The 22,223-nt window shown below is 34.4% G+C and overlaps 1 protein-coding gene across 1 annotated transcript in view; it reads left to right on the plus strand.

The window, feature by feature from the left end:
- LOC123530935 (uncharacterized) overlaps positions 1-22,223 on the plus strand; it is a 39,684-nt gene that overhangs the window by 7,296 nt on the left and 10,165 nt on the right. The window contains exons 4-11 of the mRNA XM_053518068.1: positions 385-795; positions 2,179-2,448; positions 2,688-2,935; positions 3,754-3,879; positions 6,252-6,362; positions 6,971-7,044; positions 9,258-9,691; positions 9,997-12,959. Coding sequence (XP_053374043.1) covers positions 385-795; positions 2,179-2,448; positions 2,688-2,935; positions 3,754-3,879; positions 6,252-6,362; positions 6,971-7,044; positions 9,258-9,691; positions 9,997-10,163 — 1,841 coding nt within the window. The 3' untranslated portion in view covers positions 10,164-12,959. The remainder of the gene's footprint in view (positions 1-384; positions 796-2,178; positions 2,449-2,687; positions 2,936-3,753; positions 3,880-6,251; positions 6,363-6,970; positions 7,045-9,257; positions 9,692-9,996; positions 12,960-22,223) is intronic.

Here is a 22,223-nt window from a genome sequence, read left to right on the forward strand (position 1 = left end):
CTTGGAAACTTTTTTTTTGCTGAATGAACTTATACATTGTGGTATTTTAAAAAGTTACCAACACGTTTTAAAGCTTACTTATACTTCCGATTGTTATAGAATTTAATGTAATTTAAAAAAAGAATACACAGTCTAGCTCATGCGCCATGTCCTTTAAGAACATAAACTATGATTTTGCACATGACACTGACACTTGCAGTTCTGATAACATGACCTGTAATGCACTACAAAACAGAAGACTAAACATGTTTGATTGATCAAAATGCAACAACTTGATTTATTCATCACAATGATAAAACTGTTAAATGAGGAATACTGATTTACATTTTTAAAACGATAAAAAACTAGCCTCTCAGCATTTTATGCCTGTTGTTTTAATTATAGGCGTTGAAATATTCTTTGATCTCAAAAACCTGAGTCAAGAAGAAGAAGAAAGAATGTCGGCTGTACTAGAACAACTATTTGAAGAAGTTATTAACGAAGAGGATGATTTCAAATCTACTATACCGGCCGATTCATATAATAAACTACGTGAAGCAGTTCGCAAAACTTTTAAACTTTTCCTAATGAAAGGGTGGAGAATCACTAGTGCAAGGCATGAATGTGTGAAACTGCATATAAGATGCCTTACTTTTAAATCCCTGGCTGCACTATTTAGAGAACATGTTCAAGGGCATATAAACGAGGAACTCAGAGATTTAAATTTCGCAATTTCTGAAATTATATGCGGGAAGGATGCACAACTTGAAACAGCAATATACAAAGACGAGTTTTGGGGCGTTGTGGAAAGAACAAGTAAGTTTCCTAGTTAATCGAATTAAAAGCAGATTGAATTTGTTTTGTCGGTGAGTTATATCGAACAATATATTTCCAAAACTGAATAGTCATTTTCATAGTCAAGGTTATTAATACCTGAAGAATCGTCATATTTTTGCAAGGAAACGTTTGCATTTTCTACACATTAATTACCCCTATATATAAGCACCGATTTTAATATGTGTATGGAGTATGAGAAAATATAATATTATGTTCAAACAGTGTCAAAAGTTTAATTATAAACCCGAACGCTTTCGGCTTTTAAAAAAGCCATTTTTAAGGGTAGCATAAATTAAAACAATACAATATCGGCTTAAAGTCCGCCTGTATAGTTCGATATATAAATGTTAAATGAATATATCGATCAACAGAATTCAATAAGATCAGGCTAATTGATAACAGATGTCAGGCATCTGTTACGGTCATTGGAAGTAGTTATCTAAAAGTAGCACACTGGTGATTAATTGCGCACATTCTGTCACATTCTATCGAACTATATGGTTGGATTTACGCCGTTATTGTATTGTTTTGATTTATGCTACCCTTGAAAAAGGCTTTTTTTTTAAGTTTAAAACGCTCGGGTTTATAATTAAACTTTTGACACTGTTTGAACATATATTTTCTCATACTCAAAATTTTATCTTTATGTTCTTCTATCCTTCCGGGATCATTTGTGTTTGAAAGGCATTTCGTTGATCAATGTTTTGTTCTTTAATATCTCACTTGTATACATACTTATGTAGGTAATCCACTCAGTCTGAAAATTTCAAACTTTTAAACTTCTAAAATTTTCGCTGAATGCCAATTAACACTAATTAGCGCAAATGTAGTGGGATCTTTAACGCATATATATTAGGTATAATTTTGTCTGACAAAGTCTGAATTATCAACGACCCCTAAGGCTAGACATCCACCCAATGTAGCACATCACCTTTTTACTTACTATATGTAGTCGGAATAACATCTGTTTTTTGATCTCGTAACGATCAAATACGTATAATGACATTAGAATCGAGATAGTGGGAACTTGAGAGTAATAGAAGATACACTCCATTTCAGTGATTTATAGTGCCTTTACAAAATGTTGACGTATATATTGTCTACTTCCTTTATCTGTTCGAGAATAAAAACAACAGATTTTATTAGTGCATATGACCTCATTTGTACTATAATAATTTGCGTAGAATTTGTAGCCAAATTATAAATGAGAAATCCCTATATTTTTTATTTTATATTGTTTGTACGTCAATAAATTCACAAAATTGTACTCCCAAGAGTTCTGTCTGCAAGTAACAGACATGGTTAGTATGAAGTACATGTATTATTTAGAACAATTTGTTAACACATCAAACTTGTTTTCAGTATCTGTTGTGGAAGACTTTTTAACTGACCACGGCAGCGACACTAAACTTGTGTTAAAGGAAAAGTTACAACCATATGATGATAAAAAGAAACATGCACTGTCGCTTACAGCAAGAAACGTAACACACGAAGGGCCACATGCATTTGAATGTGAAAATGAGCTGGATGCTTGTTTAAGACTATTAACAACAGAACTTGGAACGGAATTTAATGCACCGCAAGTGTCCGTCCAGGCTACCTGCAAATCAAAGAACACAGAAGCAGTTACCCGTCAGTTCAGATTTTATCGTTAGCACGTATCAATTAAATAGATGTAGCATTCTTCAGTACTTCATTTTTTATTATAAGTAAAGACGTCCACCCTTTAGGAAAAACATGTCCGACTCGATGCTTTGGAACATGTCAGTCAATTAAATTCAAAATGTTTTTATATCCATATGACAGGCAACAGATATGATAAAATATAGAAGTATGCTGTTCTGTAATTAGTGGTAATGCGTCCTTTTCAGTTCAGTTAAATGCAAAATTTCGTCCATCATTTCCCTTTTGTCTAAATATAGACCAAGAATCATCAACTGATGAAAACCCGACAACAACGAAAGAGACAGAGACTGAAAAAAACGTTCCTATAGAGACAGATTTTGAAATTGTACAAGACAGTTGTTTGAGACCATTAGAAAATGATTCTGGAATGGAATGTTATGCACCGGGCTTTTCTGGCCACGCTAATTACAGACCAAAGAGCTATTTGCCAAGTGTAAGTACTTCCACGTCAGCCGGTGCAGAACCACCCAGTTAACTTATTGATGTGATGGGTCATGTTAAAATTTATGAAATATTCTGGTAGTGTCCAGACATATGGTATATTATGCTAAGTTAGTCTTCAATTTAAGTTGATAACATTATTTTGGTACCAGAGTAGCATGACTGAGTTATGTGACACTGCACTGCCTCCGAAGTATTGTGCGAAATATTACCTAAACCATAACCACACAATATCTCTAGCATCTGTGTTTATAATTGTTTTTACAGTTTTCGCATTTACCAGGTGAACGAGAACCATTGACTATTACTGAACGTACGCAAAAGCACTGTCTAGCGAAATAATGTCTTAAAGATGTTGATTTTACTTCGGCGTACATCGCGTATTTGCAGTAAGCTCAGAGTGTTCAATTAAATATCATTTACTTTGATGTCTTTTGTTATTATATAACGCATCATTAACAAGTCAATTATATCTAAAGATACTTGCGCATAGTTTCGGTGAAATTTTTCAACATGTTCATTTTCAACAAGTTTTGGCTTAGTATATATGACACTGAAAAATGGTAAATAGGTGAAAGTAAAAGTTAGGTATTGGTAAAGATTCAAGAAGAATGTACAATTTTTGATCTATTCAAAAGTGTGGCAGCGGTTTACTAACTTGTGCATATTTGGCTATTTATAAGAATGTCTGGCAAACAATTTATATCAATAATTATGTACCACATTTTGCTTTCAGAGTACATGCTTTTTATTGATTTTTGAGAGAAACTATTTTTGCCTACAATTTGTGAATTAGTCTCTTTTCAATAGGCTGAAAGTATGGACAACATGCAGACAATTGCCCTTCTGGAACTATACAAGTCTCAGCGAGCTATAGCCCATTATCTTGCATTGGCGTATCTTTCTTTCTATGACTACCAAAACATCGCAGGGGAGGTAATAATATTTTCTTTTATAAGTGATCAATACTTTTATAAAGACTATTTCATTTAAGTTTGTAATGTAGCTTTTTAGCTCACCTCTGCACGAAGTGCTCAAAGGTGAGCTTTTGTGACAGCCCGTCGTCCGTCCGTCGTCAGTCGTCCGTCGTCAACAATTTGACTGTTAACACTCTAGAGGCCACAATTTTGGCCCAAACTTAATGAAATTTAGTCAGAATGTTACCCTCAATAAAATCTTGGAAGTGTTTTATATTGGGTCATCTGGGGTCAAAAAGTAGGTCACCAGGTCAAATCAAAGGAAAAGATTGTTAACACTCTAGAGGTCACAACTTTGGCCCAATCTTAATGAAATTTGGTCAGAATCTTACCCTCAATAAAATCTTGGACATGATTGATATTGGGTCATCCGGATCTAAAACCTAGGTCACCAGGTCAAATCAAATGAAAAGCTTGTTAACATTCTAGAGGTCACATTTTTAGCCCAATCTTAATTAATCTTGGTCAGAATGTTACCCTTAATAAAATCTTGGACGAGTTTGATATTGCCATATCTGGGGTCAAAAACCAGGTCACCAGGTCAAATCAAAGGGAAAGCTTGTTAACACTATAGAGATCACAATTTTGACCCAATCATAATGAAACTTGGTCAGAATGTTACCGTCAATAAAGTCTTTGATATTGGGTTATCCGGGGTAAAAAACTAGGTCATCAGGTCAAATCAAAGGAAAAGCTAGTTAACACTGTAGAGGCCAGATTTATGACTGTGTCTTCATGAAACTTGGTCAGAATTTTATGAAAAGCTAGTTTACACTTTAGAGGGGCCAAATTTATGACCATATCTTAATGAAACTTGATGCTATATAGATCAAGTTCAAATCTAGATCAGGTGGGGTCAGAAACAAGGTCACTAAGTCAAATCAAAGGAAAAGCTTGTTAACACACTAGAAGTCACATTTATGAATATATCTTCATGAAGCTTAGTCAGAATGTAATCTTGGTGATCTTTAGGTCAAGTTCGAATCTGGGTCATGTTGGGTCAAAAACTAGGTCACCGGGTCAAATCAAAGGAAAATTATTTAACACTTTAGAGGCCACATTTATGACCATATCTTAATGAAACTTGGTCAGAATGTTAATCTTGATGATCTTTATGTCAATAGGTCAGGTGTGCGATACAGGGCCTTCATGGCCCTCTTGTTTTAAATCAGCATTCAAATGTACGTACATATTTGCACGAGCACGGATTTACGATACTCCTCTCCTTTCAGTTTTGACAAGTAAAGCAATTAGAAGTACAAGTACTAGTGCGAGAAGTAAATGATTGTTCACATCATAGAACGCGTCTACTTCAAACTGTTTAACAAATAAATTTGTTCGCAATTATACTGTATGCAAATAACGTATGTATTAACAGAAATATTTAGATGTTAAGCAACAATGTCTGCTAATAGAATGTCACCAGACCAGTAACATGTTACATGTCCCGTGTTCCAAAACATGTTTCTAATACAACAATATGGTCAAAACAAAGTTAGTTGGTATAATAATGCCTCGGTGGTATAGTTCAGTCTATTGTTGACGACATATGGACCGGAGGCTTAGAAAAATTGTCTGACAACAAACAATTCAAAACCAATAAAATTTGGGACTTTCGCAAACTGAAGTTCCAAGAATATTTCATTGAAAGTTTGAAATACTGCTGCTTCACCATGATTCAGGTCAACGCTTGCTACGTAATAGACGTCATTAACAAAAATAGAATGTAACTCACTATCATAGGCTTTAGGAGAAATATGACCTTTTGCTACATTAGACGGTTTTGTTATATTTAAATGTATTCCCAAAAGCTCTATGTAAAGCATTAAAAGAACGAAATATACATGCACAGCAAAGAGCACAAAACAGTGTCTCGAAAACATACTCATGCCTTTCCCAAAGGAAGAGTTGTAGACTCTTGAGTAACTGATGCTTTAAAGTTTGCAGAAAAAATCATATAAGGAACATACTTGTATAAGAAAAATTAACAGCTTTAGTGTTTGATTTTTTAATGTTTTCTTCTTTCATAAGTCTCTTACACATACTTAGTTGAAAACACATGCACATCGCACCTGATGACGAACAAATAATGGCATCACGGAAATCGGTAGGGAAGAAGGAAACATTCTTCGGAATAAAATTTTTCTTTCAGCGTTATTTATTTATATGTAATAAAATGTTTAGGCTTTTTCAAATCTATTATGTTTTCCTTAAATTTTGCCATCTACCTACATAACAATAACAATTATATTACATACACAGAATGTGCTTTCAAAACGGTTTTATTTTCAAAAATAAATGTTATCAAATCATTTAAATACATTACTTTAGGTTTTTACAGCATCAGTGTCTGCCAGAGGAAAACATCTTCATACGGTTGAACGTAAATGGACAGACCTTGTTTGCGGTTTATGCGATCTGCTTGAAGAAATTCTCATATGTGTAAGAAAATTTTATTGGTTTATTGGCGATTCCAAAATCAACTTTTTATCACAATGGTGTGTTTTAATCAAGATAAGGACCTTTCCGCATGAAAGAAGAAAATATAACTTCACAGATGTAAACACACGTATCATACTTAAAGCCATGAATTGTTAAGTACTCAATCAATAACCTCAACACTAATAAAACGTATTCGTACAAACGAGACATGAATTTTTGATAATGCTAAAAAGATATGTATGTGAGCTGAAACCAGTCATAAGCGGCGTTTCCTATACTTGCATATCTGTTGTTGCAAAGTAACTCGATTAAATACGATTTTTACTTTCAAATGCTACTTATTTACATATAAAAATATTCACCATTTACTTTGCTAGTTTGTAGTCTGTAACAATGTAAGTACACGTTTAGAAGGAATACAGTTACCCATGCAATTTAGTTACTGAGCAGACAATACTTTTGTTAGCACGCGTCTGAACAGAATGGTTAATGTACTAGATATATTTTAATATTGTCGTAAGCGTTTCATACGTTTCTGACCCTGACAAAGTGTACATTTAAAATTAAAGTTATTTATTGGAATGGTTTTATTTTCTATCTTATTTTAGGAATCGAGCAGCCCAGATATAGTTATAGAATTTACATATAGACTGCAGACATTGACGGAAGAATTACAGAAAAGGTAGAGTTAATAGTTCAACTACACACTTTGTTTAATACAGCAACGTCAATAATATATAAATCTTTAAATATCTTTATATATATATTGATAATATATTGTTATGTATTTGTCCCCTGAGTCAAAACATTGTTTACTGACCTTGTTTTAAGACATCATCCTGTATTTACTAATAATTCTACTTTCTTACAGAATTTTCTTCTACAATTTGATAAACAATGTGTAAGAGTTATTCTTTAAAAAAAGATTTTCCTTGATGTTTCCAGAATGTTCTTTTTATTCTTAGTGCTACATGAAAATTCCGGAATCTTCCATGATACAATATATAGTCAGATGTTTTAGATTAAAATAGAACTTAAGAACTTAAGAAGCTAGACTGTAGATATTGATGAAATTTTCCTGTATTTCTTAAAAACAAAGTATTACCAGTTTGGATATTTGATATTTTGAAGGATTATTTGAAGGGTTTATATTAAAAGAATCTGGATTTAAAAAGTCATCTTTGAAGAGAGGAATAATAAATTTTGGATATTACTTTCGAACTGTGTGAAATTTTGTGGAATTTAATCTGACTGGATTTAAATTTGACCTGGACAGGATTTGGACTATTTTACATATTAGATTGGATTTTACGGCTTTTTAACATTTTTAAAGGTATTTGTGTTGTTACTTAAATTAATGAATAAAATTTTGTTATTGTTAATAATTGCTGGTTTGAGGAAAATGACTGTGAAACTATCTCAAATACAATAAAGTATTCATGTTACTTAAAGTATTTTATTTAACAAACAATCAAGGCCTTCGAGTGGTTAGTCGCCTGAGTTATCACGGTTTAGACTTGAGAGGCACAAGAATTGAACCACGAGGGCGTAAGCCCGAGTATTTAAATATCTTCGCATCTGAATGATAAACCGTTGTAAATTAGACGACAAAAACAAGAAGGCCTTGATTGTTTTTTTTCTTATATGTTCATAGAAATCTTTGTATAAAAATTATGTTTGGCTTCATAGGCCCTTATATCCTAGTGGTAATCAATTGGACGTCATGCCATAATCTTACCAGTCCATGCGTCAACCGTTGTGTATTGCAGAATATACAGAACTTGAACTTCCTCTTTGCTTAACTAGCAATCAAATTGAGCCATGTTAGAAAATCATTTATAAGGTCTTCCAATATGTGGTTCACACAAAGTCTGATATTATTATACTTGGTTACATTCTATGCTTTCAAAGGATCTTCAAACATATTTAATTAAAAGTTAACATTTTATTTCATACTGATTTGGCTAAATATGTCTAGCATGAAGAACGTCTTAAACCTCTTAAGCATTATTATACTGTAGGCAGTGTAACTAAAAATACAAACATCAGGTAGGAACTATCTATTTCAGATATATGTGTAGTAAACTGCATGAAAAAACGTAGACTGAAAAAAATATTAAAATATCTATTTCTGAAAAGAGTTATTTGAGCTGAAAAAAAATATCCCGGGTAAAATATTTGGAAAAAATGTAGACAACTCTGCTAAGACTTTATGGTAGCCTTTAGGCGGCTATTGACCTAGAAACTCATGCAAACTATGCACTTTTAACTTCTAGGCAGGGGATAAGCATGTATAATTGCCACATGGATTAGCAATCTGAATAGAAAACTATATAAAGATCAAACTAGTTAATGCCCTGGGGAAAGTGTGTCATTTTCTGTGGTGGTAAAATGTCAACAAACAGACGATTTTTTCTTTAAACAAATGAAAACTCACAGAATTTCACAATGTGAAATATGTTTAAAAGGCTACTGTTGGAAAGGGAACAATATCTACTACTCATATATACGCACCAAACTATGGAAAAAATATCTAGAAAAATGAGAAAAATCAAAGAAATCGATTTCAGGACTGTTAAATGCATGAGTGACTTTTCAAGCATAGTACTTAACATAGATAGGTTACTTTTCCTTTGCACTGATATAACATGGACAGGATTAGGACTAACAAACAGTGTTCACCCAACAATTTCACTATATAAACACATTGTTTCCCTTGTGTAAAGAAGATTTAGGGTAAGTCTCTATATATTGTACGTTTTGTATAATATACGATATGTTACGTTAAGTGAAACTATGATTTTGCACTTAAAAATATCAAGGTTTTTGACGTTATGCCATTGTTATAATGGGGGCTCTGATTCATGATTTTTTTATATAAAAATATGTTTTCAGTTACCTTGAACTTCAGGACACTATTCGAAATCTCACATCACTTTGCGAAAGTTTCACAAGGTTGTGTAAACACAAAGAAGCAAATACACGCGATAAAAATATTAGTCGGTTAGAAAACCTAACAAAAGAAGAACAAGTTAAAAAATGTGTGCATGAATTTGATGAGATCAATCTAGACAGAAGCCGCTCAGAAAAAGAGACAGAGATGATGTATGACGATATTCCTTTTGATATGACAAGGATGATGAGTGACAAGGTTGCAAGTAGTAATCATTCCGGAAGGTACAACTGGATTTCTGATGAAGACTTGCAGGCAGTCATAACTGCGCGAGATAAATACATCGAAACAGCCGAGTCGTCCAGCAAACATGATAAAAGCAAACCTGAAACGAAAATATTCACAGATATGGACTTGTGTCGGAAAAGCAATCAAGGTAAACCTATAGACGTTGTCTCTCCAAGTTTTGAGACCCTGAAATTCTGTAATTAACTTAAAACTGTAAGAGCATTTATTTACTGTCATCTGTTTAAGCATTCAAACTGATATGTTAGCAGTTTTCAGAGACATATAAAATGCACGAATAGTATCCAGTTATAGTCTATAATTGAGACTGGTGACGTGCTTCGGGAATTTTTTTATTAAAATGAACAATATTTGTTTTTTGTTTTTTATATTCTAGATGACATTATTATTAGTAAGATGACACTTGACGTTTTGCTTATTTTACACATTTTACAGATGAGAACTGGCGGGATGAAAATGATATATCGAAAATGCTTCGACCAGGATCAGCTTTGACTGGTGATTTCAGTTTGGTAGGAATGGTCAATCTTTACGAAATATTCTGGTCTATCCGTGCTGGAAAAGAGGCAAGCTATATCATAATACAAGTTTTATGTAGTTAAATGTAAAAGGAATCTTATGTATTTTTTCTTTACTTTATAAACTCCATAAAAGCATATAAACCACCAAAGATCTATAGCATAGCAGTTGTCAACTTTAGTGAATTTCAAAACAAAACATATGTGGTTTGGAGTTACTGTACATTCAGATTGTAAAGAAATATATTTAAAGGTAAATAAGGCCCAAATTTTGTATCTGAAGTTATAAATAAACCCTTGCCACATATTGTTTAATATGTAAATATAAAATTAACAATTTTATATGTATAAGCAGTACTAAGCTAAAGGTTTAAAGTACACATACATATAATTTATATTTTCAGTTACAGTTCATGATGATTTTCTACATTTGAAGTTTAAAAAAGATACCTTAAGATAACATATTTTAGTGAACGACAGCCATTGGATATTTCTTACAAAGATACGAATATTCAAGATAAGAAATTCATAACTATGGTCTAAAGAGTAAAGTTACATAGGTCTAAAATCATATTTCTTCTTCTGTCTTCAGCTTATCTATTAATGGATGGATATTCAAATAACTTAGCAAACTATTTACTACATAAGCTGTGTGTCAGGTACAAAACACACACTTAGCTCAAATGTCATGTTCAAACTTGGAATTCAATATTCTAGTTATTTTTAGTTTGTCTTTGCCTTTCTTCTTTGAACATAAACTGGTATTCAAACAAGTTGGTATAAACGATCAATATAATGTTGCGCCAAGTTCATTGTAGAACTAAATTCCAAGCTCAAAGGTACAGATCAAACTTGGGGTTCAAATAAATTACGCTTATTTTCGGTAGATCATATGGTTTTCGAAAAACACTGTGCCTTGACATTACATAGCGGGAGGTTCACTTCTAGTTTCAAAAATTGTGTATTGATTAATACGACAAAAAGTGTACCATGATTGTTTCGTTCTACAAAAAGCTAAAGAAGAAATACTGTTATCGTCTGTTGACGGAGCTTGAGAACACCGAATCAGATGCCAATTCGGGAACCATTTGTTACAGGAACCAGTAATTTTCTGCAGCTTGAAAGGAATAGCCTGATTCTTATTTAATGAATTCAGTTAATGTTGTTCAACGACTTCAAGTATTACAACAATGCAAAACTAGTTTCAATGAATTGAAATGATTCATTTTGGTTCTATTATTAATTTTACAGAACAGCGTAAGGAAATGACGTGTACGAGGATGGGATCAAAAGTAATGCCACTGGCTATTGATAACCGTTTTTTTAGCGCTAGTACAAATTCAAGCGTTGCACGTGTTCCCCATTGTAATAGCTTTTAATCGACGTATAAACTATACATGTAGACACAATATCTCGCTCAAAATTCACATTTGCACAAACTCTACTCGTAGGCAGTTAGGCAAAATGGTTGGTAAAAGTGTAAAAAAACCGAACGAAATTAGGTCTTTAATTAAGACTTGCGCTTCACTCAGCAGAGGTTCAAAGGACATTTATGCTGACATATGTGCTGTTTATGGTACTAGTGAAATGTCCTTTTCCACAGTTTGCAGATGGGTTACGAAATTTTGTGCAGGCGTGGAGTCTGTCAAAAATGCGCCTAAAACTGGTCGACCTAAGTCTGCAAGTAGTCCAAGGATTGTTGAAAAAATCAAACAAATAGTACTTTCTGACGCAAGATAAACTTCTCAGCAGATTGCGGACATGGTAGGCATTTCAAAAGCATCTGTGTTGAGCAATCTGCGAAATATTTTGAACTTGAAGAAGAAAAATGCTAGGTGGGTCCCGCATTTGCTCACTGATGAGCAAAACGCTGGCGCGTTAAGATGGCGCGCAAGCTTTTGAAAAGGTTTCAAAGATACGATCAAAAACATTTATGAATGTAGTAACAGGTGATGAGTCTTGGATACATTTCTTCGGACCGCATCGAAAAATTAATAACCGAGTATGGCTCACTAAAATGTCAGAAGGCCTTGCATTGCCAAAAGAATTGCAAGTGTGAAAAAGGTTATGTATGCCATTTTTTCACTACTACAGGTCCAGGTCCTGTATCTAAAGGCAAGTTAATGAATGTCAAGTTTTATAAGAAAAAAGTTTTTATAAAGCTTCTCAAGTATTTCCAGAAACGTTGACCAAAGACGTGTATCCGAGGCATCCATTTGTTACATGACAACGCATCGAGTCATAAGGTTGGGATTGTGACGTCGTTTTGAATGAACAGGAAGTATTCTAGAGCACCCACCCTATTCTCCGGATCTAGCCCCCTGTGACTATTTTTTCCCTCGTCTCAAAAACAAATCTTGCAGGCAGAAAATATACATCCAGCCAAAAGTCGGGGGCCGCCATATTTAACCACCTTAGTGAAATACCTGAAAACTTTTAAGGATTGGATTAAAAGATCGAGACGTTGTGTATCTGTCAAAGGAGATTACTTTGAAGGTTTGAAATAAATATTTTCTTAATCAAACCTTTGGTTGTCATTTAACACCACTGGTTGCATTACTTTTGATCCCACCCTCGTAGTTTGGCCTCACATGTGTCAGCGAATTATTTGAAGTTGCAAGGGAGCTCACAATTAAAAGAAAAAACACAAAAACCGGTAGGCGACCTACCTAAAAATGTGCGTAAAAGCAAAGTTAACATTAGATTTTTTCATCTTGCATGTTCTTCATACTTGATTTCTTTTACAGCTAGAGATATTGAAGGAGGAGATTGGTAGGCCTCAAGAAGGAACAGAGGCTAATGAACGAGTTCGTTTTGTTCAAAGAATGCATTTACAACGTAAACAAACGTTGGAAAGGCTTGAAGCAATCAGAAAACAAGGTAAAATGATTTACTCATAGTCTAACTTGCATTAGGCATCACTTGTATATAGCGTAACACCGCTTAGATCGCTTCTTCAAAACTTCCAACCGTTGGAATCTTTATTCAGCGTTACACTGTCGAACGCGGTCAGGGGCCAGTCGAATATTCCCCAAAATAGCATATTAGCGTCACTTACAACCTACCTGATGTAGTAAAATCACACAATGTGGTTCCTTTACTGTAACAATGCGAGCGAATTTTTTATACGATATTTTTTTCTAAAATGCCGAAATATGCATAATGATGTTTTAGACAGATTAAATGTCCTACATCGACAACATGAATATAATGGTCTCCTGTATATTGTGGTCTCATCCAGACGGTCCCTTTGGTGGCAGTTATAAACATATTAGGCTGTACATTGGAAGTGTGGAAAACTTTTCATGAATATATTTCCTGAGTGACGTAAACAAAAATGCAACTGCTTTAGAGATTAAACGTTAGATCATCTTTACTTAGAATTATGTCCAAAATATGTTAAAATGATTTTAATGGATAAAACAAATACTCGTATTTCTTCTCTTGCCAGTAAGTCAAAGATTTTAAACTTAAATGCCAGAGTACAGAAGTAATTAGGTTAACGTGAAATTTTTGTTCGGTCCGCATAAACGGATATTCATGTTACTTTGCACAGAAATACACCTTAGAAAGGCAGTAACTTGACATTTACTTCAAAGGCCTGGGTCATACTTAAAGGCCACATTTTTATATCTTTTCTTGTCGGGTCAATTACTATGTAGTACTACACGCAAAACTGTACTATATACATGTACAAACAAGTTGCTTCATGCAAAACCCATTCACTTAACTAAAAAGTAGAGTTAAAATTTAGGAGACTTCTTGATAAATTGTTTGAATTTAAAATAACAAGGCATAAGCATTCACTATCATTAAGTATTTGTAATTATTTTAATTACCCTAGCTTAAAGGTCAGGGTCAAGCTAAACGTAAGATTATAAGTTATTTTTCTTTTTAGATCTATAATTCGTTGATGGATATTCAATTAACTAGACACAAACATTCACCACAGCCAAAAGAAGAATTAATTGCCTAAGACAATAACAACATTTCCAATTTTCTTACAGAAAAATAACATCCCTTTTCGTTGCATTGCACTTCATAATATAACCAGTAAAGGGCATTATATTACCTCGTAATTCTTTCTTTACTGGTTTGATTAATAACCTTTGTTATCTGACGTTTAGTCTGTTTTCAGTACCCTTCTTATACATTGTATAAGCCAGACGTATCACATTTATTGGTTAATCCAGCAGCCCTGAATGTCATGTTAAGATTATACAAATCATAAAGAAGATAAAAATATATTCTTGCTCACCGGATTGGCGTTTCCTGTGATTTTACCCATGCCAGCAAAATTATTCCGGCACCCCAAATGCCAGATGACTCTCATGCTGTTAATGACAACTAAGCGATTTATGCATTGATTAGATATTATTTAACCCTTAGCCTGCTAAATTTCTTAACAGACCATGATCAGACTGCACGGATGTGCAGGCTGATCTTGGTCTGCACTGGTCGCAAAGGCAGATACAATTGAATACAGCAGGCTAAAGGTTAATATGTAAAATACGAAAATCTTGATAGCTTTTCTCCGTTCCTTATAGCATATTTCTCGATTCAATACGTTCTTTTAAGGACATACTGTTATGCTACAAACGATTAAACTCAAAGTGAAGTGTCAGAATAAAAAACTTTATTTATATGTATACGATACGCAAGATAGAAAAACAGCAAGCCTCGTTACCGCCCAGTACGCAGGTGCCCTCAGGACGGATATTTCTATCCAACTCGTTAACATATATTATTTATTATTACTATTACATGTAAAGTTTGTTAAGGCGAAAATTATTTACCATGTCAGTTAAACGGAATATATACAGTTATAATCCGCGGTTAAGCATAATTCTCAACACTTTTATATTGGTCATACGGGGTGAGTTTCCTATTCATAACTATATCAACTTTACATTAGATATTCACACGCCTCTTAAAGATAATATGCATTATCTAATTCAGTTGCTGAATAAATTCAACAAGCAAACCATATATAACAAGCCTCAGTGATGTACCTTTAAATGCGTATACTTTTTACATACCGTTTATATATTTATCAAAATTTCATATAGGATTTGTTTAGGTGAAAAATGGTAAGTACGTTCATGGAAAAAACAACATTCATTTAATTATGGATATAGTGTTAAACATGAAATCAAACGCCAGACCTAAAACTCTTTTTAATTCATACGGTAGCAAAAGGTTATACAGAAAACAGCAGACGAAATATTGCCAGTGCGCCCCATAGAGCTGTCTTGTTAACGGACTGTCGGTAGTCTGATGCTCTCTGCAAATTTCACCGTCATGTTGGTCAGAATTCTGAATTATGCATAGAATAGATACTATGTTGTCATCCAATATCGTGGGATATAAACTCGTGGATTCGTGATTGTATTAGTCAATGAAATATATAAAACTGGTACGGTATATAATTTATTGTTGTTCCACGAATAAACTGTTTTGCCGAAACCACGAAACTATACGCCCATGATACCAAATTACATCACAACACACTGTTGTTGTTGAAAACAACAAACTAGTTCTTCAAGGGATAAGGCCGTCACTTTTATTTGAAATGTTAATGACATTGTAAATATCAAATCTAATATAAAGTAAATCTGATGGAAAAACATGTAAGACGTGTTCTAGATAAAAAAGGATAGAAACAGCATAGCTGCGCGATGATGCAGAAAACTATGATCGTTTGGCACAGCATGGTACAGAAGAGCCAACCACCCATGTGAAAGAAATATATACTCAGCGTCACTGAAAAGTTACCACCCTAATGGCCCTTATATTTTAAAAGTCGCACTGGACTGTGTTAAAAGCATAACACGACTACATTTTTGACGCAGCTGAGACGTCACTGGTGTAAAGATTTGTCAAATTCGATTAACTCCATTTGAGGCACGGGCTGCACGTGCAAAATGACCTTTTCCAGCAATGTCGACATGTACGAATTTTCTATCGCAAATCATTCATCGCACTTGAAAGTTAGTCGACAGACTAAAAGGAATACGTTAAAAAAAACCAACAGAATATCCTTGCTAAGAATGCCACGTTTAAGGCACGATCAACGCCATCAGGCCATTGGCATGGTTGACGCCGAACTTTCATGTCGCGAAATTGCACGTCGTATATTCTGTTCTCACCTGACAGTCATGAAATAGGTTAGGAGACATGATCATACAGGGTCTATGAGTAATAGCCGCGCACAGGCCATGAAAAAGTGACGTCGATATTGTATAAAATAGTAAAGAGGTATATATTAGGTGGTAACTTTTCAGTGAAGCTGAGTATACAGCAACAGAAAACTGACAAACTTCATCATCGGCGAATATACTTCATATATGCATTAAAGGTTCACCTCCCTTTCTTCTGGATGATTTCATGGAGTATACCATTGAATCTAGATACAAATATATGTCGCAGCAGCTATACGAATATTGTGAGACAGCAGTCTTTCTGACGAAAACCCACAGGATAGAAAGTACTTTAGTTTTAAATACTGCAAAACTGATACCTTGTAACATGACAACCTTAGTATGTCAAAACAAGTAAACTGAAGAAGGTTCTATTCTTAAGTCATTAACTGTTGCTTTGATAGTATTCAACTTCTTACTTTGAATAGATAACAAGGCTGTTGCTATGCTCCAAAAGAGTGGGAGCATATAGTCGCGACCTTGTCCGTCCGTCACAGTTATTCTCTGGACGATAACTCATATACTACCAAAGATACCAAGGTGTAACTATATACAATGATAGAGCTAAATGAGAGAAAGTGTACTAATAAGGAACCATAATTTAGGCGGACCCATTTTTGAATTATCCTCGTTTTTGTTTTTTAAAACCTTGTCCGCTGCATAACTCGAATACAATGCAAGATATTGTCTTGATACTTTACATTTTGATAGAGTTCAGTGAGAGGGAGTGCAGTCACAAGAAACCATAACTTAAGTGGTCCCTCTATTTAATTATCTCCATTTTATGAACACTATGCAAAATTTTGACTCTATACTTCACATATTGATGGTAGTCAATGACTGGGAGTGCAATGACAAGAAACTATACCCCAGGTGGTCCCATTCTTGAATTATCTCCATTATTTTCCTCTTCTTATCTAGAGGATTACTCAAAAAGTATTGAAGGTACCGAGATATAACTTTATACATAATAGACCTCATTAAGAGGAAGTGCAATAATAAGGCTTCATAACTCTAGATGGTCCAATTTTTGAGTTATCTCTCTCTTTTGTAAACATTGTTCGAGGCATTACTCCAATACTATGTAAGCTATTGACTTCATTCTTTACATATTCATAGAGTTCAGTGAAAGGGAGTGCTAAGTTTAAGAATCACAACTCTTGCAGACCACATATGTCATTAACATAACCTCCTCGGCTGAAAAGCCCCTTATTCTGCAGTAATTTCCTAACCATCAATCGGTGTTATCAATCGCCTTGTCTGAAGAAGTCTACACTGGTTATTGAGAAGGTCCATCTGGTTATGCTTTTATTTTCTCAAAATGAAATATGCAAACAGTTCACCACCTACGTTCTTTACTCGAATGTGTTTTCAGGGGGCGTTCACTTTGTTAGTGTGTAGTAAACACGAGCCCACTCATACGAAAAATGCCAAAGAAAGCTATGATTTAAAGATATATTGCTTGAGAAAAAAATCAACAACAACAACAAAAAACAATATCGTAACAAGATGATCAGATCGAACTAAGAGATATGTACAGGCCATCAAAAATATCAATGATTACAAGCAGGCGGGAACCGGAGCATGTATCTGCAGTATCATGACAGTTATTTATTTTATGAACGTATGCCTACCCTTATAGATAAAGAGTTTGAGATTTTAACCTTCGCCTTCCCCTTCAACGTCTCTCATATATATTTGGGGTAAAACGTCACCGATATGCGTTTATTTTATTTATATCAGACGTTGCTACTAAAGTTTGCCATGTAATATCAAGTAGGCCTAAGACTTCTCTTTATTACCATGTGAAATAAAAAGCTTAATTTCAGGATTTCTGCTTATTAAGTTATTCGATTATCCATATGTATAATCAGACTAAATTTGATGCGAAACACTATCAACAAGTATGAGAATAATGAAGTTCTGTATGGCTAATGATTTTAATATTGAATTGAACCTGGAAGTATGAAGTTATCAACTGAATTTGAGAAACTTTGAGATTTTGTTCAAACTAACTTCTACGGCATATTTGTGTCCCCAGGCGGTATCGATTATACCAGATGGACCTTTTTGTCGTATGAAGGGAAGTTTTAAACGTCCGGAGATGTGATATCACGAAAGTCAAAACTTCAGTCTTTTTGCATCTACTCTGTCCACATACTCTGCATCAAAGACTGAAATCTGGATGGAAGCACATGGCATGACAGTCATTTTACTTGAAAAATGAATAATAACGCGCGATTATCATTTGGTGGAACATTTTATTTCCACTTCCAGGTAAAATCTATGCGTTTCTGTCTTACACTTAATACGACAATTGCGTTTTAATTATAAACATAAAATGTTACTAGTAAGAATGAATATTCTTCTGAAGTATCAGACAATTTCAGATCTATGATATCATGATGCGAGAATTGTCTTGTTAGCCGTATTGGATAACTCCATTCTTTACATGCACGGATCCAGAGCCTGGCAAAGGGGCATTGTGGGTCACCTCCCCCCGCATGATTCTTACATTTTACAAAGAAAATCGGTCTTGAAACTCTGTGTGACCCCCCCCCTCCCCCACGCCATCCCTGAAATGGGTGACCCCTCTTTAAAGTTGTTGTCCCTCTAACCAAAATTCCTTGATCTGTACATGCTTTACTTATAAAATAGTGTATTTAAACAAATACGTGTATATGCCTACATGTTATTTTATGAGACAATTTTCGTCGCCACCTAACATTTCTTGACTGTTTCGCTAGACAATTGGTGACTTCGCACAATTATATTGTGCTGTCTGAGAGTTTGGCATTATACAGAGTCATACAGAGTGTCATGGTGCTGCCAAGACGTATGATATCACGAGAGTATCTTACATTTGTTTCAAATCGTTTGTTAAATGTATTCATAAATTGTGTATATTGGCTCATGTTATCAACGCGTCTTTTAAGGAATTCGATGTACAAAGTACCAATTTAATGTAAAAATAACCTTTAAGAAAAACTATGAAATACTAGTCAACAGTATGACGGATGAACCTGTCCTTTATATCTTATGGTCATGCCTTTTGTGTTCAAAGTATACCGAGAAATGCATATGTAATAGCTGCTGTCTCATGTTTTAGTTTAAAAAATATTAACTGTATTATCTTTCAAGAACACCATCAACAATAGAATACGTTGATATGATTATCAATTTTATTTCCTCTCATGTATGATTTGCAATCGTGCATTGTATACTGACATCATTTCATATGAAACCTAAATGTTCGGTACAACACCAACGAGTTTTTACATTGTTCACATTGTTTCGCTTTTGTTTTATTCTTTTTGAAATGTTTTAATTTAATTTTCATTTTTTAAACCTCTTGTAAAAGTCCTGCTCTTTCGGACAATTGTTATCAAAATGCACGAAAAAAAACCCCGAACATAATTACGGATAAATTGAATGGGCGGATTAAAAGAAGTAAGGTTCATCCTAAAGTTTGAAATATCAAGGAATTTCAATCGAACTTCAACTTAATACGTTAACTTTGCAAGAAACGATGAAGGAAAAGGCGAAGGTTGAAATCTCAAACTCTCTATTATGTGTTAGCTGTCTTGCACGACAGGCCTTTACGATAGAGCTATGCTGTATAAAATGAAATAACCCATTGTTGTCCGGGCAAATATTGTGAAATATTATAGATACACAAACGTTTTAAAAAGGCCGAAAAGCGAATTTATAAATTATGAATAATAATCTAGAAACAAAAGTATATGATAAAAGGGACGATTTTAATTTTGAAATTCTCAACTTCCCCCACCTTGATGAAGATGTGTCTAGAGCAACATCATACGGAGTCTATATTTTACAAGTTATTCGTTTTGCAAGAGCTTGCTCAAAGATAGATGATTTTAATGACCGAAATCTTCATATCACCAAGAAATTGTTACAACAAGGTTACCGTTATCATAAGTTACGGAAAGCTTTTAGAAAATTGTACAAGATCGTCGGAACTGTTAGAAAAATACAATACGAACCTAAAACACTTTTAAAACTTGGACTTACACACCCGGAATATTATGGAGATGTAGATTTTAAAATTCGGAAAATTAAACATAGTCCTTATTTTAATCAAATATTTGTAAAATGGGTTAAAAAAATGATCAAAAGAGGATACGATGCGAAAATCGTGAAGCACAGTGCGTGTTTAGTGATTGACCCCTCTACAGTTAACCGCTACACTTTCCTTTTTAACGGTGCGATTACTAATAAAGTGCAAGACTCTTTGATGCTTTTCTCCTAAATACTACAAACAATAGACGGAGGGAGTTGATTTTTGTCTTGCAGTTTTCTTAGTCGTGCCCTTAAAAGTTAGAGTTGAGTACATTGGTGTAATTATACCTTAGATTTACCTTAATTTTATGTTTTACTTTATTAAACTGTTATTTTTGCGCTAATGTTAGAGCCTTTCTCAGCGGGGATTTTATTTACATTGTGTTGTCTAACTTGTTGAAAATAGGGTAAGTGCGAGGTTGGTATGCCCTAAACGCGTTTAAACCCCAGTTTCCTTTGTATACTTAGTAGTTTACTAACCGTTCCAAGGCGGTTCCCTTATTTTCAACTGGTTTTCTGTCTGTCTTGTATTGTCTGTTGCTTATGTTTTCTTGTTTTGTTGTATGCGCTTTACCTCCTTCTTACTACCCCTATTGCCCCCTCGTTTCCCCTCGCATTTGCGCGACGTTTTGCATCCCTCCCCCTCTACTTTGAGTTAGTTTTCGTGGCTCCCCTTTATTCAGGCTGACAGAATCCTAAGGCGCTACACAATTGTTTTTTCCTATTAATATGGGTGTGATTGTGTGACAGTGCCTTAATGTTTTCTATGATTGTTATTTAGTTGTGTGTAGTTGTGTGTTTGATTTTGGTACATGAGTGTCTGCACTTTTGTGGTTTACGTTGTAGTGTGAATGTTATTAAGGAACGTAGTATTCCCTTTGTATATTCATCCTCGTTCATCTTTTCCCCTTCAAATTCCTCCCTCAACACCCCACCCCCACCATTTTACCACTTCCCCCCCTCTCTGTCTATATTTTACATGAATTAATATGTACTTGTTTGAAGTAACCTGTCAGTAATATTTTTCCATTACAGCTTATTTTTGTTGCGGGCCTACTCCGCAAATGTGTGGCTCTGAGGCTGTGTTTTAGGTGCTCTGTGCTTCCGAGAAATCTACCCTTACCTATAATCTTTTATATGCCAATTTAGTACTTCTAGAAATGGCTTGTGAAGATGCGCAGATGTGAGGGCATTTGCGTCAGTATTTTGTCCGCTTCGGGTGCTAACTAACTGTAATGCATATTCTGGGAGGAACTTCCTTTCCATGGGTCTACCACAGGATCAGTATGAATTTGAATGGACGCCGTTTCCAGATCCACTTGTTGTCTTGCTGGTTGAGCACGAGGTGGAGGGACAACATCAGCATCAACATTCCTGTTCGCCAAAGCGTTTTGAACTTGTTCGCTCTCTGCCTTCCCTCAGCATATTTACCTTGCTAGTTAACAACCATTATGACATATATTGAAAAAAAAAACTAACATGTTGTTAATTGATATAATAAATTTTGCAAATTTCCAGATACGCGGACGAAATAATTTGAAGAGAACAAATTTTGATATCACACGATGTTTTCTGCACAGCTGTTTGCTATAAAATGGGCAGTGTTTTAGTCGAAACGCAAAACAAATCCGTGAAAAAGACCAAACCTTGTTAAGTGTCATCACGCTCTAAACGGACACTGTGTAGATTTAACGTTGTCTAAAATTAGGCGTCAAATTGATTTCTTGTGTCATGAAATTCCTGTATTAACTCGATATATAGATAATATCCATGAACTAATGTTTTATACGACGGATACAAATGCTTTTATACGACGGGAAATTAAACATATCCACAGACTGATGTACTCTTTTTACATGAC

This window comes from Mercenaria mercenaria, chromosome 11 (genome assembly GCF_021730395.1).
Source record: "Mercenaria mercenaria strain notata chromosome 11, MADL_Memer_1, whole genome shotgun sequence".
NCBI lineage: Eukaryota > Metazoa > Mollusca > Bivalvia > Venerida > Veneridae > Mercenaria > Mercenaria mercenaria.